At 42.7% G+C, this 15,754-nt stretch overlaps 1 protein-coding gene across 2 annotated transcripts in view; it reads right to left on the bottom strand.

Annotated features, from left to right (window-relative positions):
* JAK2 (Janus kinase 2) overlaps positions 1-15,754 on the bottom strand; it is a 94,141-nt gene that overhangs the window by 24,233 nt on the left and 54,154 nt on the right. For both annotated transcript variants that reach the window (XM_081844836.1, XM_081844837.1), the window contains 7 exons: positions 14,747-14,858; positions 13,220-13,406; positions 8,068-8,195; positions 5,872-6,006; positions 4,674-4,761; positions 2,310-2,437; positions 843-981 (listed from right to left, as the gene is read on the bottom strand). In XM_081844836.1, coding sequence (XP_081700962.1) covers positions 843-981; positions 2,310-2,437; positions 4,674-4,761; positions 5,872-6,006; positions 8,068-8,195; positions 13,220-13,406; positions 14,747-14,858 — 917 coding nt within the window. The remainder of the gene's footprint in view (positions 1-842; positions 982-2,309; positions 2,438-4,673; positions 4,762-5,871; positions 6,007-8,067; positions 8,196-13,219; positions 13,407-14,746; positions 14,859-15,754) is intronic.

The following is a 15,754-nucleotide window of genomic DNA, read 5'->3' as shown; positions in this document are numbered from 1 at the left end:
TTGCTGCTCAACTGTATTAGGTAATCTCTGAGGACCTCTGGTGCAAATGTGGTCTATAAATATCTTTAGGGCTCGTAAATGACAACAAACAAGCAAACAAATTTGAAGCTCCATGTCTGCGGCCTTTAAGAAATATTTTAGAAATTCTCACATGTAGACTTAAGCATAAGAGGCATGAGCTAAAGCGTGTAAACACAGAGAGAGGTTTTGATTCTCTTGGTTCCTTCAGATAAAAATCCTAATCCCAAGGAATTCAATTTGTAAGGAAATAGAGAAAGGGTATCTCACGTTACTCTTCAGGCGAGGCAAAAATGCTTTAAATCCAACAAATGGATCAGGGGCAGTTTGTTTGGTGTCTTCCAGGTGGACTCATCCTGCTGGCTGGGTCTACTGGGAGCTGGAGCTCAGCATCATATAAAATACATTGCACTGGCTACTCCTGAACCAGATTTACCTTTTTCAGAGTGTTGAAGGGGGATTCTCAGTGGGTGAAAGACTAACATTGGCTACAACTCTTTAAGAACTGAAACTGATGGGTCTATTCTGTTGGGTTTTCCATTTCCAGCAGTATTTTCATACCGGTTTCAATAGAATATGCATTGCTCATTTTGCGCAATAGGTGTGCCCGCTGGCATGGAAATAGTTTTAAGTAGCAAAATGATGCCGGCAACAGAAAAAAACAAAAGCACGCCCCACGCTTGTGGGAGGTTCATGGCTTCCCAAACAAGAACAGCTGTACTCAACGAAATGAATTTTAAGTGCAATGAGAGGAGGAGATAATCACTCAAGGACATTTTCAAGGTAGCAGGTGAGCTGCTGAAAGGGATGAGTCAGAGACTTACTGTCTTTTGGCAAAACTGTAATGCTGATACCAGGATCGCTGAGCTTGATAAAAGGAAGGTTCCCGGATTTCCTATCTTCTTCTCTGATAAGCAAGATGTTTTTTGCACATACGTTCCCATGAACAAGGTTTTTATCTTCCTGATAAAGGCAAACAAGCATTGCTTATTTTTCCTCCTGAGCACAGATCAACCGCCAACTTCCTAACTGCATTTCAAGCTGACACATTTTTACATAAGCAAACACTTCAAGAAATGGACAGAAGAAGGAACTGAGACGCAGTTTTAAATGGCTAATTTACACAGTGCAGTGCCTGGCTTGAATTTAGTGGCAGCAGTCCAGCACCTCATTAAATGCAGTGAAGGGGAGCATGGCAAACTTCACCACAGAGGCCCTAATCTATTTGGGACAAACTCCACACTTACTCTCTGTTTCCCAGAAGAGAAAGAAGAGCAGGAGGAGATTACCAAAAACTAATTACAGGCTTTATCCAGTCGTTGCTTCTGGGGAAAGGCTATTGCTTACACAAGTCTGCTTTACTCCTACTTTCCCCTGTGATAGGAATTTTATGGTCTTAGATATATGATAATGTTCATAAGTGTACCAACCAAGCACATACATAGATCAGCACAGGAAGGCCAACCTGGAACCATTTTTATTCCTAAACTGAGCAAATGTTTTCTCTGCAAGGTCAAACTGGAAAAGCCTCCCCATTGTCTTTTCCTTCACAAATCCTATCTTAAGGGTATGTCTGTGTTTAAATAGGGTGTGAGCCTGTGACCTGGCCCAGGAACTAAGTATTTATCACTACAAAAGAATGGCCAGGCTCCCCAGGCAATCCAATCAAGTAACCTGCCAGACAGGGGATAAACAAGGGCAGGAGAAAGACAATATTCAAATTTCTGTTTTAGACCGCCTTTTCTGTGATGTAGGTGTGATGTATTTGAGGGGTGGTCTTAGGTTACACCCCTTCTGTGATGTATGTATGATGTTTCTGGGGGTGGTCTTCATCTACAGGGTGGCAATTTCAAAAGTCTTTATAAGGACTTGCACACCATTTTTTCTGGGTCCCTCCTCTCTCCTGCAGGTGAGGGGAGCACCCTGTTGCAACAGACCAATAAAGGCCAAGCCTACAGGCTGCTGTTTTGCTCCAAGTTATCCTGGTTGGTGTCTTTGTTTTTTGTCCAAGGGAGCCCTCAGATTTTTCCGTTAACACCCCCCACAGATAAAGCAGAAGTTTCCTGCATTTGTTTAACAGCACAACTCAGATCATAGTCTTATCACACGTAAGACACCAGATTTTTAAAGGAGTGAGCATGAAAACAAGACGTGTGTGTAAGCTGTCTGGATCCTACAAAGAGAAACACCAATGAATATGTCTAAAAAATCTTCACCAATATCCACTAGGGGTAGGGGGAGCGAATCCCTGACCTTCGGCATTTTGCTAGGGGGAAATATAAAATACTTACAAAAAAATGCATTGCCAATGCCAGCTGCTTTGCAACTTCCAGCTTCCACAAGATGTTTATAGAATTTTTATTCTTCTTCAAATAAGTATCCAATGACCCAAATTTCACATATTCCTGTACCAGAATATCTAATTTGAAACATAGGTGCAGACCATGATTAATAATAATAATAATAATAATAATAATAATAATAATAATAATAATAAATGGAATTTTAAGCCAGCCTTGCTTTCAAGCCACAATTCCTTCCAGCCACATTTGAAAACATCTGTTTCATCCCTGTAGACTGGTTCATGCTGCAAAATATGGAACTGAGATTCTTTGTTTCCTCAGCAAAATTAACGATGAGCCATTCTTGGGACTCAAGAGATTGTAGAAATGTTTTCTAGTTTTCACCCCATCACAAATCACTTAAACGTCAACACAACTTTGTTCAGATATACAGAGAATGCAACCACGAAAAAGCTACACCATGAAGTGAAAGGTAAGATTCTGATGTAAAACTTTTAATTACATACTGTCAGTGTATTAGTGCATACTAGCTATAGTTTCTATTATTTCTTTTCAACAACTGTTTGGTTTATTAAGTTTTGGGTTGTTGTTTTTTTAATGGAAAGATCTATACAGTGGTACCTTGTTTTGAGCCTGTGATCCATTCCGGAGCCCTGGACGCTCAACGAAAGGGATGTTCGACAAAGCGCCGTTTGAGCTTCTGCGCATGCATGAGCGGCAAAACCAGAAGTAACCCGTTCTGGTACTTCCAGGTTTGCCGCGGACGTTTGCCGAAATGGATGCTAGACAAGGCAGACGTTCACGAAGGTATTACTGTACCAGACATGTTCAACCAGTCGACCGCAATGTACAGTTAGACCAATGGGGTGTTCCAGATAGATCGCCAGAGTGGTCCTGATCGATTGTGGGATTTAATAAAGTGATCGCTGGGGTACTCCTGATCGATTGTAGGAAAAAATTAACTGGGCAATGAATGTCGCCGCTCCCTGCCCCTGGTGCAAGGTGCCATCGCTGTGAAAGCTTGTCTTCCCTGTGGCACAGCAGATTAAGTGGCGTGACAGATTAAGTTTGAGAATTGGGAAACAATTTTGGGAAACAATATATAACAAGATGAAAAAAATGTTCAGATATTCATTTAGGAAAACACCAGAAGGTTTTCTATTGGGAATAGTACCAGGAAGTCTAAAGGAAGAAGACAATACATTATATTTATATGCAACAGTAGCCTCAAAGCTATTGATTGCGAAAAAGTGGAAAAGTGGTATTATACCAACAAAAACAGAGTGGCTTGCCAAATTATGGGAGTATTACAATATATCCAAAACAATTAGAGAAATTGGAAGGATCTCAAAAGAGAAGATAGACAGGGACTGGAAGGTGTTTAAAGGATACCTGCAAAACCATATTGAAAAATCAGAACTCCTATTAGAATAAACAAGTTCCGTTTTAAATACTGAAATACTAAATAAGATGGATAACAATGTGTAATAGAAAAAGAAGCATGCAATTAGGTTAAAGGTGTGTGAAAGAAAGCAATAGAAGTGGAAAGAAATTGCAATTGAGTAGATTGGAAGTCTAACACAAAGGTGGGGTGAGGGGTGGTGGATGGTGATGGGAAAATTATCTGTGGGATTGAGTGTACGTATGTTTGAACATTTTTAAGGATTGTATGAAATGTATGTTTGTGTGCTTGTATATTCGCAATATGTGTGCATTAATGCTGAATTATTTTAATAATAAAAACTTTTTTAAAAAAAGATTAAGTTCGAGAACCAAGGTACCACTGTACAGCCGGGAACAAACTGATTACACCAACCTAGGGCATTTGTATCTCTCACTGTTTCGCACCGACACTTGTAGTTCCTTGCCAGACAACATGTACCTGATAAGAAGGCAAATGTGTTCGGAAATAGTAATTTGCATAGGTAAAGGTAAAGGGACCCCTGACCATTAGGTCCAGTCGTGACCGACTCTGGGGTTGCGGCACTCATCTCACTTTATTGGCTGAGGGAGCCGGCGTACAGCTTCCAGGTCATGTGGCCAGCATGACTAAGCCGCTTCTGGCGAACCAGAGCAGCGCATGGAAACACCGTTTACCTTCCTGCCGAAGTGGTACCTATTTATCTACTTGCACTGGTGTGCTTTCGAACTGCTAGGTTGGCAGGAGCAGGGAACGAGCAACGGGCGCTCACCCCATCGCGGGGATTCAAACCGCCGACCTTCTGATCGGCAAGTCCTAGGCTCTGTGGTTTAGCCCACAGCACCACCCATGTCCGTTAGCTATTTGCATACAGGGAGGTAATAACAGAACCCCAATTAGGGCACACAAACCAGTTAATTGGCTTTACTCACTTTCTTCTCCGTAGACACAAACTCCATAATTTAATACCAAGTGCTTATAGGATAGTTGGCTCATCATGCTTGCTGCTTCGAAAAAAGACTGCAAGAGATAGGGAACAATAATTAGCAGAGCAAACCCTATTGGGAACTCTTTGGAATAAAACTTAATTAAAAACCACCTGCACTTTCACATAACTTCAGCTCCCCACCTTCCGCAACGATATGGTGTAATTAAATATGGTGCCGTTGTTCTCTGCAGGCCTGTTTTTAATCATTGTTTCTCACAAGGCCTAACTGCTTTAATAGTGAATCATGTCAATTTACTGGCAGTAGGAAAATCCCCCATGAGGATACAAGGACTCTTACATCTGCCCACAGCAGGGGGTGATGATGGTGCCAGTTTTCAATGCATGTAACAATGCATGACAGCTCCAACCGATGAGTAACTGGCAAGCATTTAATTTTCAAAAGACTAAACTCAGGGGGAACTTCTGTCAGCTACCACATTCAATCAGATTGATCAGGCTTGACCTCACGTTACACAGAGACACTGTGAAAATGTCCATGTTTATCTCATGAACACCTGATTGTGTGAAACAGCAATCATCCCAGACAGGGCCAGATTGAGGTTTGATGAGGCCCTAAGCTACTGAAGGTAATGGGGCCCTTTATATGTCCAGCTGTCCTTTGTCAACAACAAATTGTCACTGTTTTTTGTGTTGAATACAATGGTACCTCGGGTTACATACACTTCAGGTTACAGACTCCGCTAACCCAGAAATAGTACCTCAGGTTAAGAACTTTGCTTCAGGATGAGAACAGAAATTGTGTGGTGGTGGCGTGGCAGCAGTGGCAGGCCCCATTAGCTAAAGTGGTGCTTCAGGTTAAGAACAGTTTCAGGTTAAGAATGGACCTCCGGAACAAATTAAGTACGTAACCAGAGGTACCACTGTATATACTATATGGTAACTTATGGACCTTATAGGTTGAGAAAGGCTGCTCTAGGGGACATGGATGTTCTGAAAGGTGGTTTTGATGCCCTGGGATCTTCTGGTAAAGGGCTGTATATAAATTGAATTCATCATCATCATCATCATCTTAAAAATTAAAGCTGAGATCCCATATTTGCTGAACTCTGCATTCCTGCTCTGCTGAACTAGCCCTGCATATGAACTATTAAGCATATTACCCAAGGAGTGCAAATACAAACCTCAGAATAATTCCTGTGCACTTTATCCAGGACTTTGAGCAGCACTTCAGTCTGATACAACTTGCCATAGTCGCCTACTTCTTTCCTCACACCTTTGAAAATTTTAGTGAAGGTGCCCTGGCCAAGGCTTTCGTTCTAAAAAAACCACAAATAAATAAAGGGGGGGGGAGTCAATCGTCTGCAAAATCCCTTCACGCCGATTTTAAACAAAAGCATACCTAGTTTCAAGACTAATACAGGCGCTGTCTCAGCTGAAAGGAAACAAATCATAATGTAAAAACAGTTTAGCTTAATAACTGAACAGATCAAATGCTTCATTTAATGGCATATTCCGCGAGAGAGGCTTTGAGACCAATCCTTGTGGGTTCACCCAAATGGAAGCACAACTGAGTTCAGAGAAATTACTTCCATTTGACTGCACAAACTTGCTTTGAAGCTATTCACCATTTGCCCTGCAAGGAGCCACCTTGAACGGTGTTGCTGGAATGCAAAAAATGACTTCTCTGAGGGTGAGTGGATAGACTAGGGTAAGCTAAGGGCTTCTCATTTTCCCTCCTGGGGAGAGAGCCCCAAGTGATCCTACATGAAGTCATTGGGAGGGAGGGAGGAAGTTACACCAAGGGAGGCCCTTTTGCTGTTAGACAAGGAAAATTATGTTATTTGCGAGTTTCTGTAATTGCGTTGGCAGCCAGGAAATCAACAGCCAGATGTGTGGCTGAATTCCAAATGTCCCTTTAAATCTTTGCTATGGTTTACAACATGGGACGCGGGTGGCGCTGTGGGTTAAACCACAGAGCCTAGGGCTTGCCGATCTGAAGGTCAGCGGTTCAAATCCCCGCGACGGGGTGAGTTTCCGTTGCTCGGTCCCTGCTCCTGCCAACCTAGCAGTTTGAAAGCACGTCAAAGTGCAAGTAGATAAATAGGTACCGCTCCGGCGGGAAGATAAATAGCGTTTCCGTGCGCTGCTCTGGTTCGCCAGAAGCGGCTTAGTCAGGCTGGCCACATAACCCGGAAGCTGTACGTTGGCTCCCTCGGCCAATAAAGCGATATGAGCGCCGCAACCCCAGAGTCAGCCACGACTGGACCTCACGGTCAGGGGTCCCTTTACCTTTACCTTTACCTTTATGGTTTACAACAGGGCTGGGAGATATCTTGTTTTCAACATCGTGACATACCACCAGCCCAAAAATGTGATATACAAATAGATCACAATGTCTGAAATTAAGGATGGAGCTATGTAGAAACATTGGCTGGCTTCATGGCTTTTCCCACATTGTGATTTTTGCCAGCGCCTGCTCTTGTGATTCGCTGCTGCCCTACATGAAGCAGGAGAGAGCTGAGCTGGCAGAATTAACAGGGGTGAAGGAATTGAGAGAAGCCTTGGTTGGCTTTGCAGTTTTCCCCACATTGCTATTTTTGCACAGCACACACCATGATTCGTGTGATATATTGCCAAGTCAAAAATTATGAAACCGGTATCACAATATGGACCTCAGACTGGTTTTGGACAGTATATCAAATATCGATATATAACACCCAGCCTCAGTTTACGGCTAAAGAAATAAAATTGTTGCTGCTGCTACTACTACATGGGGTAGTAACTTCCATTTAATTCAAGGGGACTTGAATTTCAGAGGAAAGTGGCCTAGGGTGAAGTTGCCACACAAACATCTCTCTGATATATGCTGGTTGTCTCTCTGTCTCTCCCCTTCCTGGCTGATGCATGCACTATTATTGGTGGAGAGGCTTCAGGAGTGTAATACTCTATTAAGTTAAAAGCCACAAAACTAAATTGGTTAATTTGCTTGAGAACGGACGGTAGGTAGGCTGGAAGGGCTACTGAAAAGAAAATATGATGATTAGGACATCACTCAGTTTAAACTTCCACATTTATCTTAATAAAAAAAGTATGAACCCACATTAAAAAGAAAAACCACACATGCTGATTTTCAATTAATTTAGTCACACAGCAAATGAATTTAACGGAGTGAACACTTCCACTTCCAGGTGCACTTATCACAATAAATACCTAGTTTTCTGTAAATACAATTTCCCACCGATATGCACATTATTTCCAGTAACACACACCACTGAAAAAACAACTCTGGTGCCTTTAAATTAATGGGACTTAATTCAAAGGACTGCGCTGAGGATCAGAGTATTACACAAACAAGAAGATACGTCTCGTGAACTTACAAAGATCAGGTCCTCATTCCGGATTTTGTGAAAGACCATCTGGTTGACGTTATTATGCCTCTGCAAGGTGGGCGATGAGGGCAAGTCAGAAATTCCATTGCTCCTGAAGACAAGGAGGTTGGACTTATCTGTAACGAGAAGGTTAACAGAGTCCTGGTTCACAAACAGACAGACTTAATTTCACTTTATTTATTATATTTATATTCCACCTCCTCCTCCTGGGAGCTCATGGTTTTCTCCTCCCCATTTTTGACCTCACAACAACCTGGTGATGCAGGTTAGGCTGAGAGACAGTGATTGGTCAAATGTCACCTGGTGAGCGTCATGGCTGAGTGAGGATTTGAACCCTGGTCTCTCAGACTGAAGTCTTGCTGACTTGCAGCTGAACATGTACATTGTTGCCACTGTAAAATTATATCTTTAGTTTTGAGCTGAAAATATGTAAGAATTCCATCTGCAATGGATCATTAACATTACACACACACACACACGTTGGTGTTGACCTTTAAAGCCCTAAACGGCCTCGGTCCAGTATACCTGAAGGAGCATCTCCACCACCATCGTTCTGCCTGGACACTGAGGTCCAGCACCAAGGGCCTTCTGGCGGTTCCCTCACTGCGAGAAGCCAAGTTACAGGGAACCAGGCAGAGGGCCTTCTCGGTAGTGGCACCCACCCTGTGGAACGCCCTCCCATCAGATGTCAAAGAGAACAACAACTACCAGACTTTTAGAAGACATCTGAAGGCAGCCCTGTTTAGGGAAGCTTTTAATGTTTAGTAGACTATTGTATTTTAATATTTTAATATTCTGTTGGAAGTCGCCCAGAGTGGCTGGGGAAACCCAACCAGATGGGTGGGGTATAAATAATTTTTATTATTATTATTATTATTATTATTATTATTATTATTATTATTATATTATGCGATCAATAAGACCAGGAGGCAAGTGCTAGCTAGTTTACTTGCATCTGCCAAACTATTGGCAAAGTATTATTTCGTTTCACATTTTTCAACAATGAAAACTTGCCATTTGAAGGGGGAAGAGAAGAATCAGAATTCCCCATTCAGCCATGAAGCTTCCTAAGTTGCCTTGAGTCTTTCAATCTAACCTACTTCACGGGGTCGTTGTAAGAATAAAATGGGGAAGGAGAGAAGCCTATCACCCGGAACAGTAGGATAAATACGTAAGAAGAGCTCCACTTTCTCTCTAACAAGATCATTAGCAGTTTTAGAATCTCTCTGTGCAAAACTGGGAATAGCGTAGCACTGAAATAACCTTTGCCTACACATGCAAACTACATCCATTCTATATCACATTTTACATCCTTGATTTAAAAAGCGGCTTGTCGTGTAGCATTGGGTTCGTGATGGTGGGGAAATGTTGTTGCAGAAACACAAGTCCAAAGCTAACCTCGTAGAATTGCAGAGTTAGAAGGGACCCTGACGATCTAGTCCAACCCCCTGGCAATGCACAAATCGCAACACAGGGTCTCCCATCCAATCTGAAACCCATAGGGGACTCTGCTTAGCTTGGCCAATGTGCCAGCAGTTTTACTGCTGCACAACCAGGGGGATATAGTACAGGAGACTGCAACCCTATTTCCTCATACCGTTCAAGCAGTATTGCTGTTCCACTTCTGGCCACAAAACAACTTTTTTTAATCGTTCCCTCCACAGACCAAATCCAAATATTATTAAACAATCCTGCCTCATCTGCATTAGCCATGGTTGCACAGGGCATGGCTAGGTCTCGCCCTGACCTAACCAGTGATCCACGCGACGGTCACCTCCAGACTTGATTATTATAACTCACTCTACATGGGGCTGCCCTTGAGACTGACCCAGAAACTCCAGTGGGTGCAGAATGCCGCAGCGAGACTCCTTACGGGGTCCTCGCCGCAGGATCACATTCACCCGGTGCTATACCAGCTGCACTGGCTCCCGGTGGAGTACAGGATCAGGTTTAAGGTGCTGGTTTTAACCTTTAAAGCCCAAAACGGCCTAGGACCCTCGTACCTATGGGACCTCCTCTCCTGGTATAGCCCATGGAGGACCTTAAATAAAAATATCTTGGAGATACTGGGCCACAGGGAAGTTAGGCTGGCCTCAACCAGAGCCAGGGTTTTTCCGGCCATGGCCCCAATCTGGTGGAATGCTCTGTCACAAGAGACCAGGGCCCTGCGGGTCTTGACATCTTTCCGCAGGTCCTGCAAGACAGAGCTGTTCCACCAGGCCTTTGGCCAAGGCACAGTCTGACCTCCTTCTGTAATCCTCATAGAACTCTAGCCCAATGGTTGCCATTAATTTGACTCTGAATTGATTTTAGAATGAATTGATTTTAGAATATATTTCAATTAATTGATTGTGATTTTATGTAAACTGTGTTATTTTTACTGTTGTTAACCACTCTGAGCCCGGCTTTGGCTGGGGAGGGCAGGATATAAATAAAATTTTATTATTCTTATTATTACACCAGAGATGGGGAACATTTGCCCCTCCAGATGTCTGATTTCCATCAGGCCTAACCAGAAAGGGATGCAGAGTTCTAGTACCAACAACATCTGCATAGCACAGGTTCCCTACCCCTAAAACCACTCCACCTACAAGCAGAATTCTATACTTGGAAAGAGGGCAGCTTCCCACATCTGTAGTTTGTTTTGCAGCCTGCTTTCTTTCCCCTTTCCTCAAACCCACGTCAGTCACCGCAGTTCCTTCGTGGCAGAAAAGGCCCTCTGCAGAATGCTACAAAAGGGGATCGAAGGAAGACTGTGGCTGTGCTGAACCACAGCAGAGAGGGATCTTGGTCTATCAAGATGAAGGCCCTGCTGCAGAATCAGAGACTGTTTGGGGTGATTGAGAACCCCATCCCTGCAGCACCAACGTGTGCTTGGGAGTCACAGAATGTGAAGGCCAAGACGGCTATAATTCTGTGTGTTTCAGATTCCCAACTTGTGCATATTCAAGATTTAGAGTACGCACGAGAGGTTTGGGACATGTTGCGAAGGAGAAGCCAATATTTCTTTTACGGGATTTCCAGAAGTTCCTGCAGAAGAAAGGGATAAGACACAAGATTGCTGCTTCCGCAGAAGCGTGGAACAGAGGTGTCTGTGTTAGGGTGAACAAAGAATTGCAAAAGGGAATGCAGGCGCAATTGCTTAGTTCACATCTGCCAAATGAATACTGGGCGGAGTCGCTATTGTCGTATACTTATACGTGGTTGAGAAAGTTTTCAAAAGAGTTGGGAAGTTCTCCTTTTGAGAAACTGTTCCATAGAAAACCTTCTGTTGCCCATTTCAAGGTTTTTGGGTCTCATGTGAGGACAGAAGCTCCAGGTGGAGTAAAGAATGCCAGAGGCATTTTTGTGGGTTATGAAAAGGGTCTCTACAGAGTAATTTTGTCTGAGTCTGGTCAGGTGATTCTCACAAAATTTCTAGAGAGTGCTCCTGAACAGTAGAGAGTGATTGTTCACACATTTCACACAGGAGATGATGATTCAGATGATGATGATGATTTTACTGATTACAGTGGTACTGATGATGACAGTAGTAGCTCAAAGAGCTCAGTTGACACAGTCATTGAGAGGAAATCTCACATAATGGCTAGACCCTCAGAGGTAGAGGACGAACCACTGATTACCCTTAGTACTGGTTCTCCAGAGAGTTCAGAGGCTGAGCCAGAAAGCAGAAAAGATCAGCACCTCATACGTAGGTCTGAGAGAGCAACAAAGGGTGTACCACCCAAGAGATATTCAAAGGAGTTTGCCAACTTAGCTATTGCATGTGTTGCTGTTGTAAACAACCGAGGACAGGTTGAAGCTGTGTCTAAGTCAGAGACAAAGGCACAACAGAGAGTTGCTAACCAAGGTAATGCAGATGCACTCATTCCTTGGAAGTCACACAACCAGAGAGGTACATTGGCGAAACCAATGGCGGGTAGTTCCAAGGGTGGAACTGAAACAACAGGGGAATGTTATATGTATAACAACTGTTTGTTTTCTTCTCTGGATCACGCTTTGCTCGCAGCACGCATTGATTCTTTGGGGGGAGGATGTTACCAAAAAGGAGCAATGCAGCAGCGAGCAGCAGCTTCTTCAGCTGCAGGTGGCTGGAAAGCCAGACAGGATGTTGATGTTTGTGACTGTTGCCATGGCAAGAAAGGGGCAGTCCATTCACCATACTGAGCACCGGATGTTAGCTCAGTGTGTGTCATCTGACCTGTACTGGAAGTACATGGGTGAAATATATGCTCTCTGCTGTGGATGTGAAAAGAGTGCAGACATGTTTTCTCTGTACTGCTGCTAAAGACAGAAATAAAAAGCATGTAGATACATTTCTGTCTGTATCCTTCCCCTCCCTGGGGATGCAGGAGGAGAGTGAAGGAGTGGTGTGTTCTTCTCACATCTGGGAAGGATCGCCGATCACAGACCTCGCCTGTTTTCCTGCCGGGAGTCGCAGGGGGAGGTCAACAAGGAATTCAGCCGGTGCCTGGAGCGTGGCACATTCCTCTGACCGAGGCAGGATTCCAACACTCAGTGCTGGTTGTGACTTCTGCACGGTTACAAGAGCCTGAGCTGCACCTGAATTTGGCCCCAGAGCCAGGAGTGGCTCTGAAACACCTAGCCCTCAGCTCTATGAGTATCTGTACTTCTACAGTACCTTAGCTATCAGGCCATTTATTAAAACCAACCAGATTACAGAATGAATGAATGAAATTAATAAACGGCCTAAAAGAAAAGGAAGTGTCTAAGTCACCACCACCATGGGCCACAAATCCCTGTTGCTTTTATTACTCATGCCACGTTTTGGAGCTTGAGTGTGTATTAGTTATTACGTCAAGTAGATTCTATATTGTATATGACACCGCCCATCATAGAAATGTATAATATACTGAATGCTATCTATAGTCCACATAGATAAAATAGATTAATCAAGCCACTCTATTAAACTGAGACCCTGCTTTTGAAAAGTCTGACTCCAGTTCTATGACTTTATTGTTTTCATTGCAGAGTTTTGTGTTTTTCTCATTTCAAACCCCCTCCCCCTCGGTGCAATGTATTCATGTTTTTACATGTCACTCCAGGCATATTACAGAAAAGCAAGGTCTAAAACCAAAAACATTAACACCACCGCTTAAGGGAGTTGTGAATCATTTACCTTTTGGCTTTGGAGGGCAACATCTGGTAAACTGAAAAATTATACTGTCTGACCGGACAGTTTCTGTCCGATAACAGTTCAAGAGATCCATGAGGTTTGTAAAACTTCTTCTAGTTCCAGTGAGATTATATTCGCCATTCTCATTTTTTGTGATCAAGCAATGCTTATAGTCCGTGGTACTGTCCCGCTGAAGATTAAGAAACGGTAAGAAAGATGTTGTTTTAAAACCGCTCTTTTGTTTATAATATTTAATTTAAATTAGGAATCATACATTTGTAGACAAAATGGCGTCATCCATGCATGAGAGGGAGGTACCAGCATAACAGGCTCAGAGAAACCCCCAAAACTTAAAGAACAATAATAAAAACTTTAGTGACACATCCAGCGGATTCATGTGGGAGTTTATTCTGCATTCCTGATGTTCACCTAACTATTAATTTCTGCATTATATTTGAGCCTTTACCTGACAAAAAAGCCACTTCCAGAAATATAGCAGATTATAGCACAAGTTTAGCGCTAATTTCTGTGTTATTTACGAATGGTTTTTTTTCCCTGGAAGCAAACATAACAGAAACAAGTACTAAATTTGAGCTATGTTTCCAGAAGGGGCCTTTACATTGTGTGGAAACTCAAATATAACACGGAATTTAACAGAATCAGAAATCAACAGAATCTGATTATCCTGGAAGATGACATGGTTTGCTGGCACTGTGAACAGAAGCATGTTTTGTTGCAGGTTCCACCTGTATCTGTCAATATTTTAACATCACACACTGCATGTCATTTGATGAACAGCAGAAAACCTGTCCTTTGATGGTTAAAGCAAGGATATAAAACCCCAACCTTATCAGATGCTTTTATCAGACACTTGAGACCTTGAAGAGTCTGCTAAGGTTCCCTAATATAGTCTGGCAAATTTGCTCTTTTTTTTTTTAAACTAATTTTTAACTAAAGAAGCTGATCATTTTCCAAGGAATAATTAGGAATTGCATTTTGAATATAGCACTTTCATTTGTAGTTAAAACTAACTATGTTATATTAAGCAACTGCACAGATATAAGCAAATAAATCTTTTTTTTAAGAGTAGCTAGTGAAAGTACGTAGAAAGCCCATACTCATATGAAAATAGCATCAATCTCTTGTTACTTGTAGCACAAATGATGCCTCGTTACCTACTGATTGTGCCGATATGCTAATATTAATACAGGTTTATTTTTAAGTCACAAATAGAAGATATGACTAAATTCTAACAGTTAAATTACCATTACTCAGTGCCTGAATGAACATGTCAGAAGAAAAGGAAAGTTTTATTTCTTCACTTTTTCCTGATCTTTGCAGACTGACATGGGTATGTGCACTGTTCACAAAGCACAGAGATTACTGAGAACTAGAGGTGGCTGAGCTTTTTAAAAATTATTCAAAAGCACAGTGGTTTAACAGGTAACACTTATAATCAAAGTTACTCTGAATCCTCTCTCTCTTGTTCACAGCCAAAGTTAACAGCGTATTCTGCTCCTCTTTACTAACCTGCACTGCAAAGGTAAGAAAGTATTTCCTGAACTCCTTTGGACTGCAACGAAGAACGTAATAGCCCGTCTGATTGCCAGCTTTCTTCAGTTTATTGATTGCGAAGTCCATGCTATTTTGGAAAAACGAGAGGGAGGGAGCACAAGTGTTAAAAGCAAGCTTTTAAAAGCTAGCAACCTTTGAGCTATGCAGAACATCTAGAGATTATCATATTTCTATCCCCGGTAAAAGTCTGTGACCATCCACTTACAACTGTCTACATGTTACAACATCTGGGCACTTCTGGCAAACTCCTTTGGCAGAGTGAAAGGGAAATGGACTTACTATGAATTTCTAAAGTGATGCTAGAGAACAGTCTCCCCTCTGAGTACCCCGTTGCTCAGTCCTTGCTCCTGCCAACCTAGCAGTTTGAAAGCACGTCAAAATGCAAGTAGATAAATAGGTACTACTCTGGCGGCAAGGTAAACGGTGTTTCCGTGCACTGCTCTGGTTCGCCAGAAGCGGCTTAGTCATGCTGGCCACACGACCCAGAAGCTGTACGCTGGCTCCCTTGGCCAATAAAGCAAGATGAGCACCGCAACCCCAGAGTCGGCCACGACTGGACCTAATGGTCAGGGGTCCCTTTACCTTTACCCAAGAGCAATCTTCAGATGCTTCCTATAGCTGTATTTCTTCCCAAACCGGGGTGGAGAATAATAATAAAAATAAAAAAAGAATGGAAAGGACAGAAAGTAGAGCTCAAAAGAGCTCAAAAAAGACAGTCTGCAACTCTTGCCCAACCTGGAGGTGGGGACAATCCTTTGCCTTCCACTAGCAAGGAGGTGTTTTCTACCCCTCTGGTTAACAGGCTGAGAAATCCCTATGACGGACTTTTAACTGAAGCGCACAGAGACACTTAGCTCTTCAGAACCAGGCAATACTACACAACAGCACAAAAACAACCCTCACAGCCGGAAATATTTCTTTTTCCTCAAGCCTATGGAAAAGTTCACAAGAAGAGAACACTTA

Source organism: Podarcis erhardii, assembly GCF_964252035.2.
Source record: "Podarcis erhardii genome assembly, chromosome: 17".
NCBI classification, from domain to species: domain Eukaryota; kingdom Metazoa; phylum Chordata; class Lepidosauria; order Squamata; family Lacertidae; genus Podarcis; species Podarcis erhardii.
Note: the sequence above shows the minus strand (reverse complement) of the source record. Positions and strands in the feature narration are given on the sequence as shown.